This window comes from Oxyura jamaicensis, chromosome 6 (assembly GCF_011077185.1).
Source record: "Oxyura jamaicensis isolate SHBP4307 breed ruddy duck chromosome 6, BPBGC_Ojam_1.0, whole genome shotgun sequence".
Taxonomy (NCBI): domain Eukaryota; kingdom Metazoa; phylum Chordata; class Aves; order Anseriformes; family Anatidae; genus Oxyura; species Oxyura jamaicensis.
In genome coordinates this window covers 20,907,743-20,923,846 of record NC_048898.1, presented here as the reverse complement: position 1 = coordinate 20,923,846, position 16,104 = coordinate 20,907,743, and the positions used below count along the sequence as shown (strand labels likewise).

Sequence of the window (16,104 nt, the reverse complement as noted above, 5' to 3'; positions counted from 1 at the left end):
AATTACTGTGAACTTCTGTACAGTTCAATCTGTTCTTGTGTGAGCAGCATCAGACCTAACCACGTAAAATGCCTCAAATGCTACCTGGTTATTTGTTTAAGCTAATGACGTGTAATAAGATGTGTTACATTGCTTTTTAAAATCTGTTATCGTGCTCTCAAAAATGTACTTGGATTTTATTGAGACCTTTAGAACTGAAATTTCTCAGATATTTCAAACTCTCCAGAAAATTACATATTTTCTGTTAAATTTTAGAGAAATACTGGTCCATTCAAGTCAATGGAAACTTGAATTATTTGACTATGTTCTATCAGAGCTAGCACAGAAGTGTTCCACCATCTGCAGTGCAGAGCTGAGTACCACTAAAATATTTTACTTGAAAATTGCATTTACTGTGATTTTACATAGCTCTGTTAAAAGCTGTGTTAGGAAATCATCCTGTTTTCCATTTAAATATCTATGCTCAGTTGGATGGCATTTGATTGTTTCAGTCCTTTGTCATTTGGTTCAGTGGAACAGGACCAAGTCACTCTGCAAGCATCTGTGTAGAATTATATCAGTATCTGAAATAGCTAGGTATCAACTCCTTGGAATAGAAATTATGTCTTTTCAGCTTGCATTGTGGTTGCACAGTGGGTAAAATTCTAGCTCTTGCAAAATGAAGCTCCAGTTGACTTCAGAAGAGTCTGGATTTCAGTTCTGGCACTCAGTAAATCATTCTGGTACAGTACAAATTATTTTTAAGTGGATTTGAATTTGAGAATAAATAATGTATTTGAGGAGATTCTAACAAATATAGATGTGGCCATGAACGATTTCAACTCTGACAGAAAAAATGATTTCTTTTCTTCTATTGATATTCAGGTTCCAAAATGAACAAGTGGCCTTAATTTGCAAAACTGGGAAAGATACTTGGGATCGGTATGCTATTTCAGAGCTGCACAATGGCATGATAGGCTGCTTAGACACAGAGCTCTGTTCTGTGCCTTGTATGCTTTCATTGTAACATATTTACATTTTCTGTCAGGGCCACTGCCAGGATTTACGGGACCTGGGACAAAGTGTTGAAGTTCTCTGCTTAGCAGTTTGGAAACGTATAATGTGGCTCAGGCCACATCATTTACACTGTGATCCAGAGAGCCTCTTACTATTCCCTTAGTTCCATTATTTTCCAAGTGTCCATTGTCTCTGAACAACTCAGGATAGACACATTGCAAAGTACGTTAATAGATTTTAGTCTACCCTCCTCTAAGAACTCAGATTTGCCCTGGCAGTGGCCCTGGGTTTTTCTTTCTAACATGCCTGTGCTAACCTGGACAGAACACAACAGCGGGGCTGTTGAGAACGCTTTATAACTTACTGTTTGTACACTAAGTTTATTCATGCTATGAGAAGCTAAGGACTAGACAGAGGAAGCTATCTTTCATTAGTATTGATGGTAACAAACAAAGTTGGATAACACTTTGAAATAATGTGCTGGGATATATATATATATATAAATTTATTTTTCAAGCTTTAGCAATGCCTGCACCATTTGCTCATTGATTCGTGCATGTGCATTTTTTGTGACTATCTGAGCAACTGAATTCCATGAATTAATAGCAGCCAAAGAATTTCTCAAAACAGATGGGAAAAGTTTGCAAGTTGATGTGGTAGTGCCAGTGTGCCACCATCCTGAGTCACATTGTTACCTGAACAATGACAGCTAAGCAGCATGCTCAAGACCTGAATACTGAGTGTCAAATTCTTTCAGTAAAGTAAAATCTGTAGATACTGCTCTTGCTCAGAGGTCACAATAAAACATTCTTTGTGAACATTTTTTTTTTTTTTGTAAATAATTTGCTTATTTCTGCAAATGAATAGTATCAAGAAATTCCTTGTTAGGACCTGACTGAAGAATGAGTGAAGCCATCAATTCAGTGGGCAAAGATTCAGGTCTCTGGTGAGGTCTCATCAGTGCTACAGGGAAGCTGTTAGTCAGTGTTCAAAAGACACTTTGAAGAGTCCTTTCAATGTAAATTTTATTAATGTTTTTTGTTGCCATGAAAATCAGAGTTTAATTTGCTTCAGATGCATCAATCTGGCCTGTAATGTCACACATGCATCATTTGTTTCAACTTTGAACAAGATTTTTCTTTTTTACGGGGTAATGTTAGAACATTGAGGAAACAATTGATCTACCAACTGACCACATAATTCAGGTTCTTCTCTGGGCACCTGCAATTTAACAAACAGGAATATACATATGTTCTTGCATGTATAGCCACAAAGATCCTCTCAGGTTTTCTACAAATTATTTTTTGATTCATTTGGTGTTGCAAATACCATTATAATAGCACTTACCAAAAAAGGGGTACAATGCCATAATATAATAGCAAGTGGAAACAGAATATGGCCCTGAGAGACCTGGTATATATTCAACACTGCTCAGAAAATAAATTGCATAGAAAATGATATTTATAAAATATTAGCGGAAAGTAATGCACCAGTTTCTTATGTCATAGTCTTAGCAAACTCTCTGTGAGCTTAAAGAGATTTTAATCTTGAGATAGATGTGGATTTATCTCTGACACCTATGTTATCTGTTTCTTCTTGGAAATAAAGAGGAGGGGTGGGCAAGGAAACTGTTATTTGAAAAACATGTTATTCGCAAAAAAAACCAACTCAGATTAGAAACTAATTTCTTATCTGTTTCTAGCTTTTCAAAGCACTCTCCTGTAGCTATTTGCTAAGCATCTGTGATGATAATCTGTATTTCTTCAGCTGCAGGTATCTTTTGTTATCAGCTTTTTTATGTGCCTGGCTAATGTTTCCTTCAAGCAAGTATTATTTCTTAGATCATAAATTTAATTATCATTTACAGGCTAAAAAAAAAACCTCCACCAAGTCTACCACGAAGGGATTATGCTTCAGGTAAGGCTGGTTTAATGGAAAACTTAAACTGCATGTCTGTATAGTTGATACCTATGTGCCTAACAGCATTTCAGCTATATATTTCCTCTTAATTTGTCTCTAACACGAGAACAGGACCTGAACAAGTGGATCACCTCATTAGTCAGAATTTCTTGATACTTTTAATATAATAATATTGACATCATGAATTATCTTAAAGGACAGGTAGAACTATATTTGTTTATACAGCAATCAGTTTGTGCCCATTTTTGCTTGTTAACAGTTACATTTTCATGGAAACAATGATATGAAAACAAGCAAAAAAGGACAATGTTTGGATGTTATCAGATAAATGTTCCATGTTTAATGTAACCACTCAAATTAGCAATCTGTCTTGGAACTTTAACCAAGAAACAAGAAACAGCGAGGCCCAGAGGTCAGAAATGTTATGAAGAAATAGTTATGAATTGTTACAGAGAATTGTTATGAAGAAATTAATCCTATTTAAAAATGAGATGTGATAGCAGGGTGCACACTGCCGTTCGGACTATGTGCAGTTGACCATATTCTAATGCTTTCCCAACAGCTCTGAGACAATTTATCAAAAACAGATGAGTAGGCATTTAATTTTTTCTATTCAGGCAAAAACAGATGTGTTTCTCTCAAGTATTTAAGAAAATTTCGTTTACTTTTATTTTTTTTTAATTGAATATGATAGATGTTTGGTGGTGGTTTGTTTGTTTTTTTCAACCTATGCTTAAGACAAACATTTATGTTCCGTATTATATCTCCTTAAGTAACTCTATTGTTTGGTTTAGAACATGCAGACAATGAAGAGGAACAATGGTCAGATGACTTTGTAAGTACATCTCTTTCGGGTAGTAGAAGGTTACTGTAGCAACAAGTTCAACAGAAGCAATAATAAATGTTTATTTTTGAATCACCTACTTCTGGTTGAACTTAATGCTACTGAAATGTTATTTTGTTTGTTACATCGGCGTTCATTCTTAGCTACCTTAATTTTTCATATTCAACTTAGGTACATATGAGAAATACTGTCTGTGATAGCCATGAATAAGTAAATGAATAGTATCAATTTGAAGGACTTTTCAAACTGAACAATAATTTCAAAAACAGTATCTTCTACCTTGAAGAGGAAGAAAAAACCAGTTCTTTCTAAAAATGAAAAACAAAAAGAAATCTGATTAAAATCGTAGAGTATGTTTGAATGAAGCAAGTCATCGTCCTCTGCCATGTAAAGTAATTGCCATACCATACAATTGTCACCCTGAGGTCACATGCTCCCTTCTTGGTGGAGAGGGGGCAGGCAGGAGTGCCTGTTTGTTTGGAGAGGGTAATGTGCTTTCAAGGGTGCATTCTCCTAATAGTTAATTGTATTCCTGTGAGGATATTTGTGTCATACACTGCTATGAAGCCATAAGTATGTTATGAAATGAGAAATGGGAAGTTCTCCTTTTCTAGGACAGTGATTATGAAAATCCAGATGACCACTCTGACTCAGAGATGTACGTGGTCCCCAGTGAAGAGAATCCTGATGACAGCTATGAGCCGCCTCCAAGTGAGCAGGAGAAAAAGAAAATTCCCTCTGCGTTCCCTATTTCTAGGGGTGAATATGCAGGTAGTTATGGAATCGTCTACATCAGCTTGATAATTGCTTATTCATCAGAGAAGTGGCCTCAAATGGACTAACCTATCCTTTCCTTCTAATTTGGACAGTCAGGTCTTCAGCTTTCAGTTATTACTGTATGTAACGGGCTACTATTGCTACTAGAAGAACTTGGAGTTTGAATAGAATGTGTTCTAGAGACTTTGATAGGCACCTAATAACTACAAAATTCAAGCAGAGGTATGGGAAATATCACTACCTTAGCTCCAGGTTCATCCACATATTTTGATGTGGGAGTTCGTATTGAAAATTAAGCAAATAAGGCTAAACTGGAGTCCCGTCTTAACCCTTCTTGTAGCTCACATCATTCCAAAAGTAGTAAGAAAGAGGTCAAGGCAGCCCGAATATTCCTTCCATATTGTACTTTGAAATTATTATTGAGAATAAATATCCTGAAAAACAGGATAGAAGCAAGATTGTACTTATATCAGTCTATCATAAAGGCCTTCTTTCTTCCTATTTGGATTCTTTTCAACCATAGGTGGATTGCACTGAAATTAATGAAAGTGACCTTCAGTTAGGTGAAGATTTGGGCAATTGGGAAAAGAAACATCAGCATGATGCCTGCTTTCAGTTTTTGGATAATACAAGACTGTCATTATCAATAGAAAGATCATCAATGGTGCTGTAATGCCACCGATGTACTCCCAGAAGCTTATGAACACTGTTCACCCCTTAAAATGTCACCTCAGAGAACTTGCCATAATTTGTGTTTTAGTCCCGTCCTTTGTGCGCTAACATTTTTTTTTGTCCTGTTGCGCCAAGGTCACCAAAGATCACACTGGCACAGGATATACTAACTAATGGACCATAGCACCTGGCCACCACATTGTCCCAAAGAGTTAGATGAGCATTCATACGGCAGTCAGCATCTAGGCTCCCTCTGCATCCTGACGTAGAGGACTGGGATGCTGCTACCCGGAGTGATAAAATAGGACCACTTTGCACACAGTTCTCATTAGGCCCTGCAGCCACTCAGGTCTGCCTTTTCACCTAAGTTGTAGCCACAATAAAGATGTATTTTCATAGGTGGTAGAAAACTGTCCAGAGGCTAATGAATAATTTTGAATAAAACTGTTGTTTTCTTCCACATTAAAAGACAATCGCACCAGTCACCAGCAGCTTCCTCCCATGAACAAACCTCTCCCAAGCACGCCCAGTCCAGCCTCATCCAGACCAAACAAACCATCCAAGCCATCCCTGCTGTTGCCATCTCCTGCTGCAAAACCAAAATTGCCACCAAAGCCCAAGGAGTGTAGTGACGATGAGGTAACGTTTATAGATACAAAAGTTATGACAGTTTAAATGATGGACCTCACACCAATCGCATGGTGGACATCAATACCATGGATTTTTTTCTTAGTTCGTTTATGTGGTGCAAAACATTGTGTGTGATCTGCAGTGATCTTGCAGGGATCTGCAAGTACCATGCTGATTCCCAATGGATATCTGCCTACATCAAGTATCAAAGCCCCTTAGACCACAGAATATTTTCTGCTCATCTGTAGCAAATTGAAGGCAATGAGGAGAGAACAACCTCACACACTATCGCCAGGACCAAAGGGAAGGTTTTTTTTTCCACCAGTCCAAAACTGGAGTTATTAGTTAGAAAGCTTTTGGTCTTGGAGAAGCCCATCTGTATATGATAAGTGTCTGAAATGGCAGTCACTGTGAAATGGCAACTACTATGGGCTGCTGCCAGGGCTTCAGCCCCAACAGCTCATTGATCTGTGGGAGGTTTAACTGCTAATTTTTTGTCCTGCATTTCTTACAGGATAATTACATTGTGCCTGTGGACAATGACGATGATAACTATATTGAACCCACAGAAAGCAGTGTGTCACTACCTGCAAAACGTGAGTTTTAGTCATTTAAGCTAATAATTGTTTATTACTTTGTTAGGAACAATGGGGAAAAAGAATAGGTCAAATTAATGTCTGTTTATAGGGTTCCAAGCGTGGGGTGCAGCTGTTAAGAGCTTGCAAAAAGGCAGTTGGGTTCTTTGGCCCATGACGAGGCCATGGCAAGTTATTTTTATTGGGAGCCACTTATAATTCTTGCCTCTCTCACTTAGCTATTTCAAAGTCCTTCCTTGGTACAACCAAGAAGTTTTTCATGGTATGTGATCTCCCTCCTCATCCAAGGGAGCCACAGCATTAAAATTCTGTTTGTTGAAGTGCCTCAGGAAAAGAACAAATCTTTTTATATTCGCAGTAAATAAAGGGAGACTTTGATTCATTTTTTACCTCTGTATTTGAAGTATATTTAGCTGAAGAGTTAAAGTATTACAGTTCAATGGTGAAAAGTAAACAGAGAAGAGTATTTAATTCTGCTCTCTGACATTACTGATGGTATCAAACCTATTCATCAAGGCAGGAGCACTGGATGTTGTTTCCCTTTTAAAATGAGAAGTGCATCCTGCCTCAGTTAATTTGTTCAAGGCTCTTTGGCAAAAAAACCTATTGCTTGCACCTTCTTAGTATTTATTCTTAATGCAAATGTTACACTGTTATTTTTAAAATACATATGTATATATGTGTGTATATATTTATTTATACATATAAAAACATGTATACACACAAGTATGTGTATATAAAATATGTTTTTAGCTCCTGTGAACAGATTTATGAAACCAACCACAAAACCAGTCCTCCCTGCTTCTGTCAAGCCTTCTGTTACTTCTGACATGCAAGGTAAGTGGAGTTTGCATCAGTGTCGAAATAAAATAACCTAAGACTGAGCAATATTAAATTCTGCTTTATGTATTCACAACATAAACTATATGATGTACTTCAATAAAATAAAAATATGTTCCCCCTTAGGTCTATCTGTGTTGTAGCATTTGTTTTGCCTAGCTTGAATAGTAAATCTGTTTTAAGGATGAATAAAACTAGAACAAGTCATTTACCCCAAACTGATTTATTTTTAGTCTTCTACTCTAGTGGAAGAATGTAAACGGATCAATACAACAAAAACAATTATAGGACTCAGTATATTATTAATCCCATTTCACTGCAGGAAACAAGATTCAATATTTTAAAATCACATCAAGATTCTATATTACAGAACATCAAGATTCTATATTACAGAAATTCTGTATAGGCTGGTGTTTTGCATGCCCTGTGATAAGCTTTCATGTTTAATTTCCATAAAAAGCAATTTATTTGGCAAAAGAAACAAAAGCAGAAGCAAATAAGAGTAATCATATTTGCTTTTGTAGGTACATATATACTTGCTTAATCTTCCTTAGCTGTGCTAACTCTGAGTTGTTTTGCATCCTCATCATGTCATTATTTGCTTGGAGTGTAACCTTTACTTGCCAGTCACACAGCTCTTTAAGTGTCTCTGCATATTCATTAGCAATGTGTTCAACTTTCAAGTCATAAGCTATAAATTTTTTTTATGAATGACGTAAGGTTTTGTGACATACTTTTTGGGCTTTTAAAATGCCCTTTTGAATCAGCCTTTCTGTAAATCAGTGCTGAGCAACAGTCATCTCCTGACAGATGTTACTAAAAAAAAATAATAAAAAAATAAACAACACATCTCCCCCTGGTGGGGATGTGGATACTTTTCAGAGCAATAAAAGCAACAAAGCCTGACATTAAATTTGTTGAAATATAATTCAATTTTCATCGAACAAATAGGGCATAAATAAGGGTGCTGGTAATTTGGGGATTTAATATCTGTGAATTAAAATACTTCTGTGGGATGGAGCTTGGGGATGGACAATGGCAACAGAAATGAGTCAGTCTGGATTTATGATTCACCTGACTTCTTCCTCCCTGAGTCAGGAAAAGGCTAAAATCCTACCTGTGCTAGAATTTAACATACCTTTCCAGACCGTCTCAAGTTTGCACACCAGCATTCATCTTGCTTTTTGTAAAATAATAATAATAAAGCTCATGGGGGTGGGGGAAGGTTCATTTCTGCAGTGGTACAGTGACTGCTTATTAGGCTTCCTGGGACCCATCAAAAGAACAGGAGGCAGAACCTGAGCAATTTCTTCAATTCATTTTTCTAGAGGCAAAATACAGTTGATACAAATTCTGATCAGTTTTTCTTGTAATGTCGTGCATTGTTGCTAACCAAAGGACATGTTTTTTCCTCCCTGTCCTGCAGAAGTCTACGAGGTTCCTGAAGAGGAGGTGAGGCTTTCCTATAGTTTGACTCGTGTTGCCCTCAGACAGGGCACAATCACAAAGGTGACTGTGGAAAAAAATATATGTAGTGTCAGCCTTTCAGAGGGGAAAAATGGCAACAAATCTCTGTCTGCACTTAGCACCTTGACACTTGCGTCGAAGAAAAACTGCCAAACTGATTCAAAAGGTCTGCTGAATAAAATAAATGGGAAGGGGCTGAAATCTCTGGTTCTGTGTGATAGCGATCCAGTCTGGGAAGCAGCAGCCTAAGGGAGTGCTCTCTAGAAGCACAATTGCAGCAAAGAAGCAATGACAGTTCTGACATAGTAATTTTCTTCCTGCCTGTTGGTTTTGACATGACATACAGCCAAAGCAGTGTGCTTAGGGCTTCCCAGGCACTGGTGGTGACTTCCTGCCTATCCCATCCACATGAAGATTACCAGGCAGAGCTCTAGTAGAAATCTATGCTTCAACACAAAAATAAGATATTGCTGTGATGATATTATGATCATAAATATCTATTTTATGAAATCAAAAGGTGACTAAATAATTTGGTTCTTTTTCTCTTAAAGGAAAAACCTTCACCATCACCAGCAAACAGGTAATTCATTGCTATGGATGTTTGTGCATTAGTTAAAGCTTGTCAGAAAATGTATTTTTCTCATCTAGATGCTATATATTTAATAAATCTTCTTATATAGATTTTCTGCACAGAGTTTGTCATCCATTTCAATATTCAATAAATCAAACAGCACATATTAAAAAGAAATATCTCTTAAGGGTCCTTTTTAGAATGTTGAGGGTGTTAAGGAGGAGAAAGTAGTAAATAAAGGGGTAAGCACTCTGTTAAATGCAGTTTTCCTTTCTTAATTCATGTTTTATTACTAGGTTCACTAAGCCACTTCCTTCTACACCTGCTCAGAATATAGAGCACTCCCACGTGCACAGCATGACCAGAGAGTCACCTAAACTGGATACTCCCAGGTAAGTTAACAGCAGCTTAAATTAATAACAAATACTAGTGGAGACAATTTTTTCTGCTCTCTGTTGTGTAGCTTTCAGACAATAAGCAGTTGTCAGGACATGCAAACAGCTAGGGCTGTTGGGACAAGTTAAGAATGAAAGTTCCCATTTCCTTGTCAACTTTTGTATTCAAGTCAGTTTGCCCAATGGGTACTATTTTCTAGAATAACCTTGTTGTAGGAATCCAGTGTAGGGGTAAAACATCTCTGCAGACTCGTTTCAAGTTCTACTACCAGTCTCTGTGTCCTTGAAACAAGATGTTTTTGTAGTGGATGGGAGCATGGGATTGCTTTTAAAGAGGCTGGACGCAGTTGGCAAATCCATGATTTATATCCCAAGTCTCTGGACAAAAAGTAGTAAAAGAAATATAAGTATGCAGCCTATTTCATTCCTGTGTACCCAGAAATGTGGGAAGCTGCTTGGAAACCAAGAAGCTGTCTCATCCCTAGGACATCACTCTACAAAATAGGCCATGTGCCTCAGGAAGAGCAGGTGGCATCCACAGCATTGTGTTAGGGTGTTTGGTGAGGGGATACAAAGCTCAGGACAGAAGCTGTTCTGGAAGGGTTCCACACTAGGGCAGAGCATCGCAGCAACTACTGCAGTGGTGCATACCTGTGACTAAATCCATTTACTTGCAGACCTCTCTAGATCTTGAAATGCATATCTGAGCCAATCAATTAAACAAAACCAGAAAAACTTACTGTGTATTTGTAAAATATGTGTGTATATATATGTAAAAACATAAACAAAACCTTACTGTTTATATTTTCCAGAAATGTTTTGCCTCTTCCCAGAAATCGTCTTCATCCAAAAATAGTGAGTAAATAATGTGCCCATTTAAAAAATGTGTTAAATTTCTGCTTTTCTGTGTGTTTAAGTTGATAAAAACAACTGAATTAAATAACAGAAACAGATGACTTTGAATGTCAGATTGATCTACTGTTATGACTATGATTTTTTTTTGGACATTGGAGGTACATTGGACATCTACATTGGTCTAAGAAAAAACTTTAAATGGTGAAAGGCTGTGTCTCAGTCCACAGAAATAACTTCCTGTACTAAAAAATACCAGCTGAACTGAGAGCTGAACTGAGAACTTTACTTTCAATAGCAATGGGTGATTTTTGCCTGATCTGAAACACCTTCCTTGATCATGACTCCTCTCAGATGATGAAGAATAAATACTTTCTGAAAACAGAATTTTTAAAAAATGTCTCAGATTGGGCAGTCCAAGTAACTAGTATCAAATGAAAATGCAGGAGTAATTACAAGCTGGGGGTTCCTATGGCTGGTTCCTCTTTTTCTTCTGCTCTTGTCCCCAGTCTGTGCCTTTCACTGTGCTGAAGCAAAGGTTTTATGAAGCTCTTTGGAATCTTATCCAACTGCAGCAAGTGGGCAAAAGCATAAAAGTTTTCAGCCACATTAGTTCCATAAATTGTTGTGCACCATAGCTATACTAACCGCTGTGCTGGTAGGAGAGGGTGTACATGAGGAACAAACTAATAAAGAACAGGGTGACAGGAACTGCAACAGTATCTGTGCTAAAAGCTGTGTGCAACAAATTCCTTCCCGTCAGGGTGCTCTGAATTGTCCTTAAAAAAAAGTCTACCAGTAACTCAATATAGAAATTAGACTCTTATAATTTGGAATCTGGGGCCATACCTAAGTTAGATGCTACAGTAACATAATGCATGTGGTATAAGAACAACTTTTATTCTTACTTTAAATCTTTAAATTTCTAGATATATCAAGTATCTGTTTTTCTCACACACACGCACACACACTTCTACAAACATCAGCAGTAGCATTGTAGTTTTCTTCCCACCTGATTACAACATTCTTACATTCTTCCAATTACTTACGTCTATGTCAGCGTCTACATAAGGTGCTGAACAACTCCTGAGTGGTGCCAAGTCCAAGATTTCCCTTTTATGAAATGGTTTCATTTCCCAGCTTTTCTTCTCAATATAAGATGAGGAGGGGAAAAAAAAAGACAACTTTTTTGATGGGAGAATGGTGGACAGAAATTTCCTTCTCTGTTCACAAGAATTCTCCTGCTTCAGAACAGCTTTGAGTGCCATATTGCAGCTGAAACCCTCTCTGCTAATCCATTCTGCTTACTTCTGAGACAGCTATCACACTAACTTTGCAGAGATTCCAAAGAAACAGCAAGGCCACACTGAATTAGTTATAGCACCAAGGATGGAGCTCCCAAACAAACTCTCATCTGTACAATGCGTGTAATGGGGTACTTGTAGTTACCCTGTTTTGCACAAGAATCAGCCTAGGAAAGAATTATGCAGCCTAGTTCAAATTTGTAGGTCTTTGCTTATTTTATAAGTGGCAAGCCCTTACAATTTCCAAGAAAAACACAGCAGTGTGGATGATATTTGGCCAGTGTTGTGCCTTTCCATCACTGACTATGTACTCTGGCAAAGAAAAACAAGAATTGAAATGTCTTACTGCTCTCATTCAGCTCATTCTCAATAATAACCTGCACTGATCATGTCAATAGAAATATAGCCCTCATTCCTCTCAAAGGCCTTGGCTGACTGGGACAACAAGTCCCATCTTACTCCCTCGGGTGTTGGATGATGGATTACACCTCTCCAGCCAGAGAATGGATGTATTTGTAACCAAGTTAGTGAAAAGCCATTAAAATGCATGTCCAGCAGATGAAGATGGACAGACTAATAACTGGTGCCTCTTGGAGAGGTACTTGTCATATAGGAGTCTGATCCCTTAAAGCACAGTATCTGGGAGCCAGTAGGAATCATCTACAAAAGAGGCTAAGAAAAGAGTTGGATCACTGTGGTTCTAGGAAGGTGAAAAGATAGTCCAGTGCACTCACTACCCTCAGTTCAGTGCAAAACATCTGCTGCAAAATTTTAGCTTTCCATTTCAGAACTGAAACATGAACCAAAAGATCTCACTGCAAAAGTCAGGGCTAATATTCTGCATACTGTAAGAAATCCAAAATTTATTGTAATGTTCAAAATTAATTGGTTTGCTATTTTTTTCAAATACCCTAATAGAAGTTGATGAAAAATATACTGTATATTATATGCATTCTGAACAAATCTATTTCTTAAAATTACTACAGATTTCCAAACCCAGATTATTTATGCACTTCCTCTTTAAAAATAATTGATTTTTCTGATTGCTTCTTGTCAAATCTAACACATTTTTCCATTACAGGAACACGAAGCAAACAATAACGATGACAGTAAGTATTCTGTACTGAAAACGTTGTGATATGAGCAGGATTTGTTGTCAACATGTTACTGGTGACCTTAATATGCCATGTAGTGGAGAGTCTCAGTGTAGATGTGATGTGTATCAGTCAGCAATAAGCAAGAAATTTTACTAAATATTTCTAGTATAACTGGAGTAAAAACATGTCAAGGAAAAAATTAAACCACTGGGTATTTTTTCCTTTATCTCACTGAAATGCAGTGAGGAAACCCCACTGTTCAGATAAAGCTAATACTGCATACTAAATAGTTCGTATCTGTTTCTAGATCATAGCTTCAGTAACACACAAGAATGCAGATTTCCCACTGGAGCAGCTCCATCTCCATTACCAAGGGTCCTGTGAGTAAAAAATATTAATAAAACTACTTCTTTGGGCATGGGGTTAATTAGTAGGTGGATAGGTGTTAGCTCCTAATACTTTTCTATGGCAATCAGAATTCAGGAGTAATTTTTATTGCTGTTCATGACAGATATGCAGACTAGGTGAAGGCAAACTATTCTTTCATTATTTCTGGAGGAATACTGCTTGCGTGCCAGTGCCATTGTCCTTCACTGCCTGCTACTGATGGCAGATGCCGGCTGGCTTGCTTAATTTAGTCACATACCATGGAAATGGCATGCACATGCTTAGCTGCTAAATTAATTCCATGTATCTGCAAAGTAACTATACTCTTCTTTTTTTCCCCTCCAATCTACAGAAAGAAAACTTCTAATGCAGTAAATCCAGCAGTAAGTTGATATGTAATTGCATAATTAAATGATAACTTCACAGGTGATTTGATTTTCTTGCTAAACTCGATTTGATTGTGAATTTGGTTTAAAAAAAAAAAGGCATAGAAAGAATAGGAGAGGTGATGAAAGGAAATCCTTGGGTACAGTTACAGGAACCAAGCAAAAGTGAAAAAGCTCAAGTAAAAGAACATTTAGATTAAATGGATATTTGGATTTGATGCTCTAGGATGTAACAATAAGCACACACTGCTAGGACTGAATAAAATGAGAAATAAATGGGAACATGGGCTACTCAGAAGTATTCCCTGAAATGTACAGGGCCTGCATATGAAGCACATGGATTTATTGTAAAAGTGATAGCTCAAGAAAGATACAAGATGATACCAGAAATTCACTTCTTTTTTCAACAAGTATTTCATCATTAGGAAAATATCCACAAACCTCTTGTGGAAGAAAGTGAGACAAATTGTTGAAATTTCCAATTAAATTCATTTGAAAAAAAAATGTTTTGAAACAGACAGTTTTCTTTGCATTTTGAATCAATGATGATTTTAAGAAAAAAAAAAAAGAAAGAAAAGAAAAGGAAGGCTGGCTAAGTTTTTTACTGCCAGCTAAACTGATAAATTAAACCTCAGTAAAGAAAGAGAAATATGTTCAGACATCTGTAAGCATAGCTTGACAACGATGATAATATTCAAATGTTGATTCATGAATATTTGGGATGGACTTTTCATTTTTGGACTTAACTTGAGAGCAGAAAAAGAACCATAAATTTGCTAATTGGAGTAATAATTTAAAAAAAAAAAAAAAGCCTTGAAGCATTCATCTCTGAATTTTTCTTCTGTCTATCTCTTAATACACACAAACTGTGATTCTTTCCAAATCCACTTCACAAAATCCCAGGCTTCATCGTCATACAACTAGAGATTCTTCACAGAATGGCCATGCCCCTCTCTCCGAATCTCTCCAGGATGCTGTCAATTTTAAATGTAAAGAAGTTGACAAAAACTATAAAAAGATGAATGTTTGCTGTATAAATGATGTGCTGCTTAATAATTAGATTTCCTTGTGTTTTACTGCAGAAACCATGCTTACCTTCCAGAGACACCTCAACTCTAAATGAAGGTAAATTTTCTCTACTACTGTGGAAAAAGCTGACTTTTATCAGAATTTAATTTTCTTTTATTAAAAACATGAAGGGAACAACATCACATTAAATTTATATTTGTTATTTTAGGGGGGAGGGTGGTTTTAGCAGTTGAGAACTGGATCTGGCCAGCCTTAATTGCACTAAGCATCATTGTTTTCTAAAAGCAGTTACAATAACATTGCTGAGGTTACTGGCAGTGCAATGCACGACATAATGTACCAGCAATGTGCCATATAGTCCCCAAAGTGGAGAAGAGGGAAGGGAGGGGAAGTGCGAGCTCATCATTCTGAGCTCAGCAAGAACCACCTCACACAGAGTTGACTGCTTGCAAGAGCCAGCCCTTCACTGAGACATAAAATGTGTCTCGCCTCGGTGCAAGGCAGCAGCTCCTCAGGCCAAAACTCAGCAGGAGCTGCTGCCTAACACAGGGGTGAGATGCAGCCAGCCGGCCACACTCTTGTAGGCAGCCTGTCCCAGCGTTGTCCCCTGTGTCACACAGCTCGCCTCTCAAAAGGCAAGTCTCCCACTGAGTTCCTGAAGGCATCGAGAGCACAGCTATTTGCCTATAAATTTGGTGGTATGCCACTAGTCAATAACAGAAGTAGCAGGATGGCAAGTGTCCATGTAAGAAAATCCTCTGAAATTATGACAATAAGAAAAGAAACCCTCCTTTGACTAGTGGGACTTTCTTATCAGGGACAATATATTTCTGAAGAGATGTTGACTCTAATTTGTTCTTCCCAAACTACAGAAAAACCTACAGCAGCGGAACGACGACGAAGTTCCGGTCATGATCTTCCCCTTCCACCCCTTCCAAGTGGTGCCCAAAAGTAAGATCCTTTTTCATCATCTTTTGAATATTTCAGTGCACCCTTACCTCCTGCCCAGTCTGAACACTGAACTTTGAACACAAAGTTCAAAGGATAGCACTGTGGTGGCTTTCCTCTGTAACCTTCTGTTGCTTTTTTAAAACTCATTTCTTGAAACCTCACAGTAGCAAATAAATTAAACATGGCAAGTACATCCAAATACTATAACCACCACAAAAAAAGCATGGGAGGCTTTAGTCTCTAATTAGGTGATAGAGGTTTAAATCAGATATTTAAATTCCTAACTGTCAGTACTAGGGGGATATGATTTTTAAAATACCTGTACCTGTCCCTTATCTGTCAATGGGCAAAGGGAGGAGATGGAACACATTCTAATTTTGCAATCTCCAA

At 37.4% G+C, this 16,104-nt stretch overlaps 1 protein-coding gene and 1 long non-coding RNA gene across 6 annotated transcripts in view; one reads left to right on the top strand and one right to left on the bottom strand.

Annotated features, from left to right (window-relative positions):
* The window catches only part of LOC118169255, a 20,286-nt gene extending 4,460 nt beyond the window's left edge, over nt 1-15,826 (bottom strand). The window contains exons 1-2 of the long non-coding RNA XR_004751984.1: nt 15,815-15,826; nt 4,666-4,668 (exon numbers count right to left, since the gene is read on the bottom strand). This is a non-coding gene — a long non-coding RNA (uncharacterized LOC118169255). The remainder of the gene's footprint in view (nt 1-4,665; nt 4,669-15,814) is intronic.
* BLNK (B cell linker) overlaps nt 1-16,104 on the top strand; it is a 97,183-nt gene that overhangs the window by 72,844 nt on the left and 8,235 nt on the right. For 4 of the 5 annotated variants that reach the window (XM_035330386.1, XM_035330387.1, XM_035330388.1 and 1 more), the window contains 16 exons: nt 865-921; nt 2,864-2,913; nt 3,711-3,751; nt 4,375-4,531; nt 5,679-5,848; nt 6,354-6,435; nt 7,189-7,272; nt 8,702-8,727; nt 9,294-9,322; nt 9,610-9,705; nt 10,521-10,563; nt 12,946-12,973; nt 13,269-13,341; nt 13,701-13,731; nt 14,817-14,859; nt 15,636-15,714. In XM_035330386.1, the coding sequence (XP_035186277.1) occupies nt 865-921; nt 2,864-2,913; nt 3,711-3,751; nt 4,375-4,531; nt 5,679-5,848; nt 6,354-6,435; nt 7,189-7,272; nt 8,702-8,727; nt 9,294-9,322; nt 9,610-9,705; nt 10,521-10,563; nt 12,946-12,973; nt 13,269-13,341; nt 13,701-13,731; nt 14,817-14,859; nt 15,636-15,714 (1,089 nt within the window). The remainder of the gene's footprint in view (nt 1-864; nt 922-2,863; nt 2,914-3,710; nt 3,752-4,374; nt 4,532-5,678; nt 5,849-6,353; nt 6,436-7,188; nt 7,273-8,701; nt 8,728-9,293; nt 9,323-9,609; nt 9,706-10,520; nt 10,564-12,945; nt 12,974-13,268; nt 13,342-13,700; nt 13,732-14,816; nt 14,860-15,635; nt 15,715-16,104) is intronic. The other variant, XM_035330390.1, reaches the window with a different exon arrangement.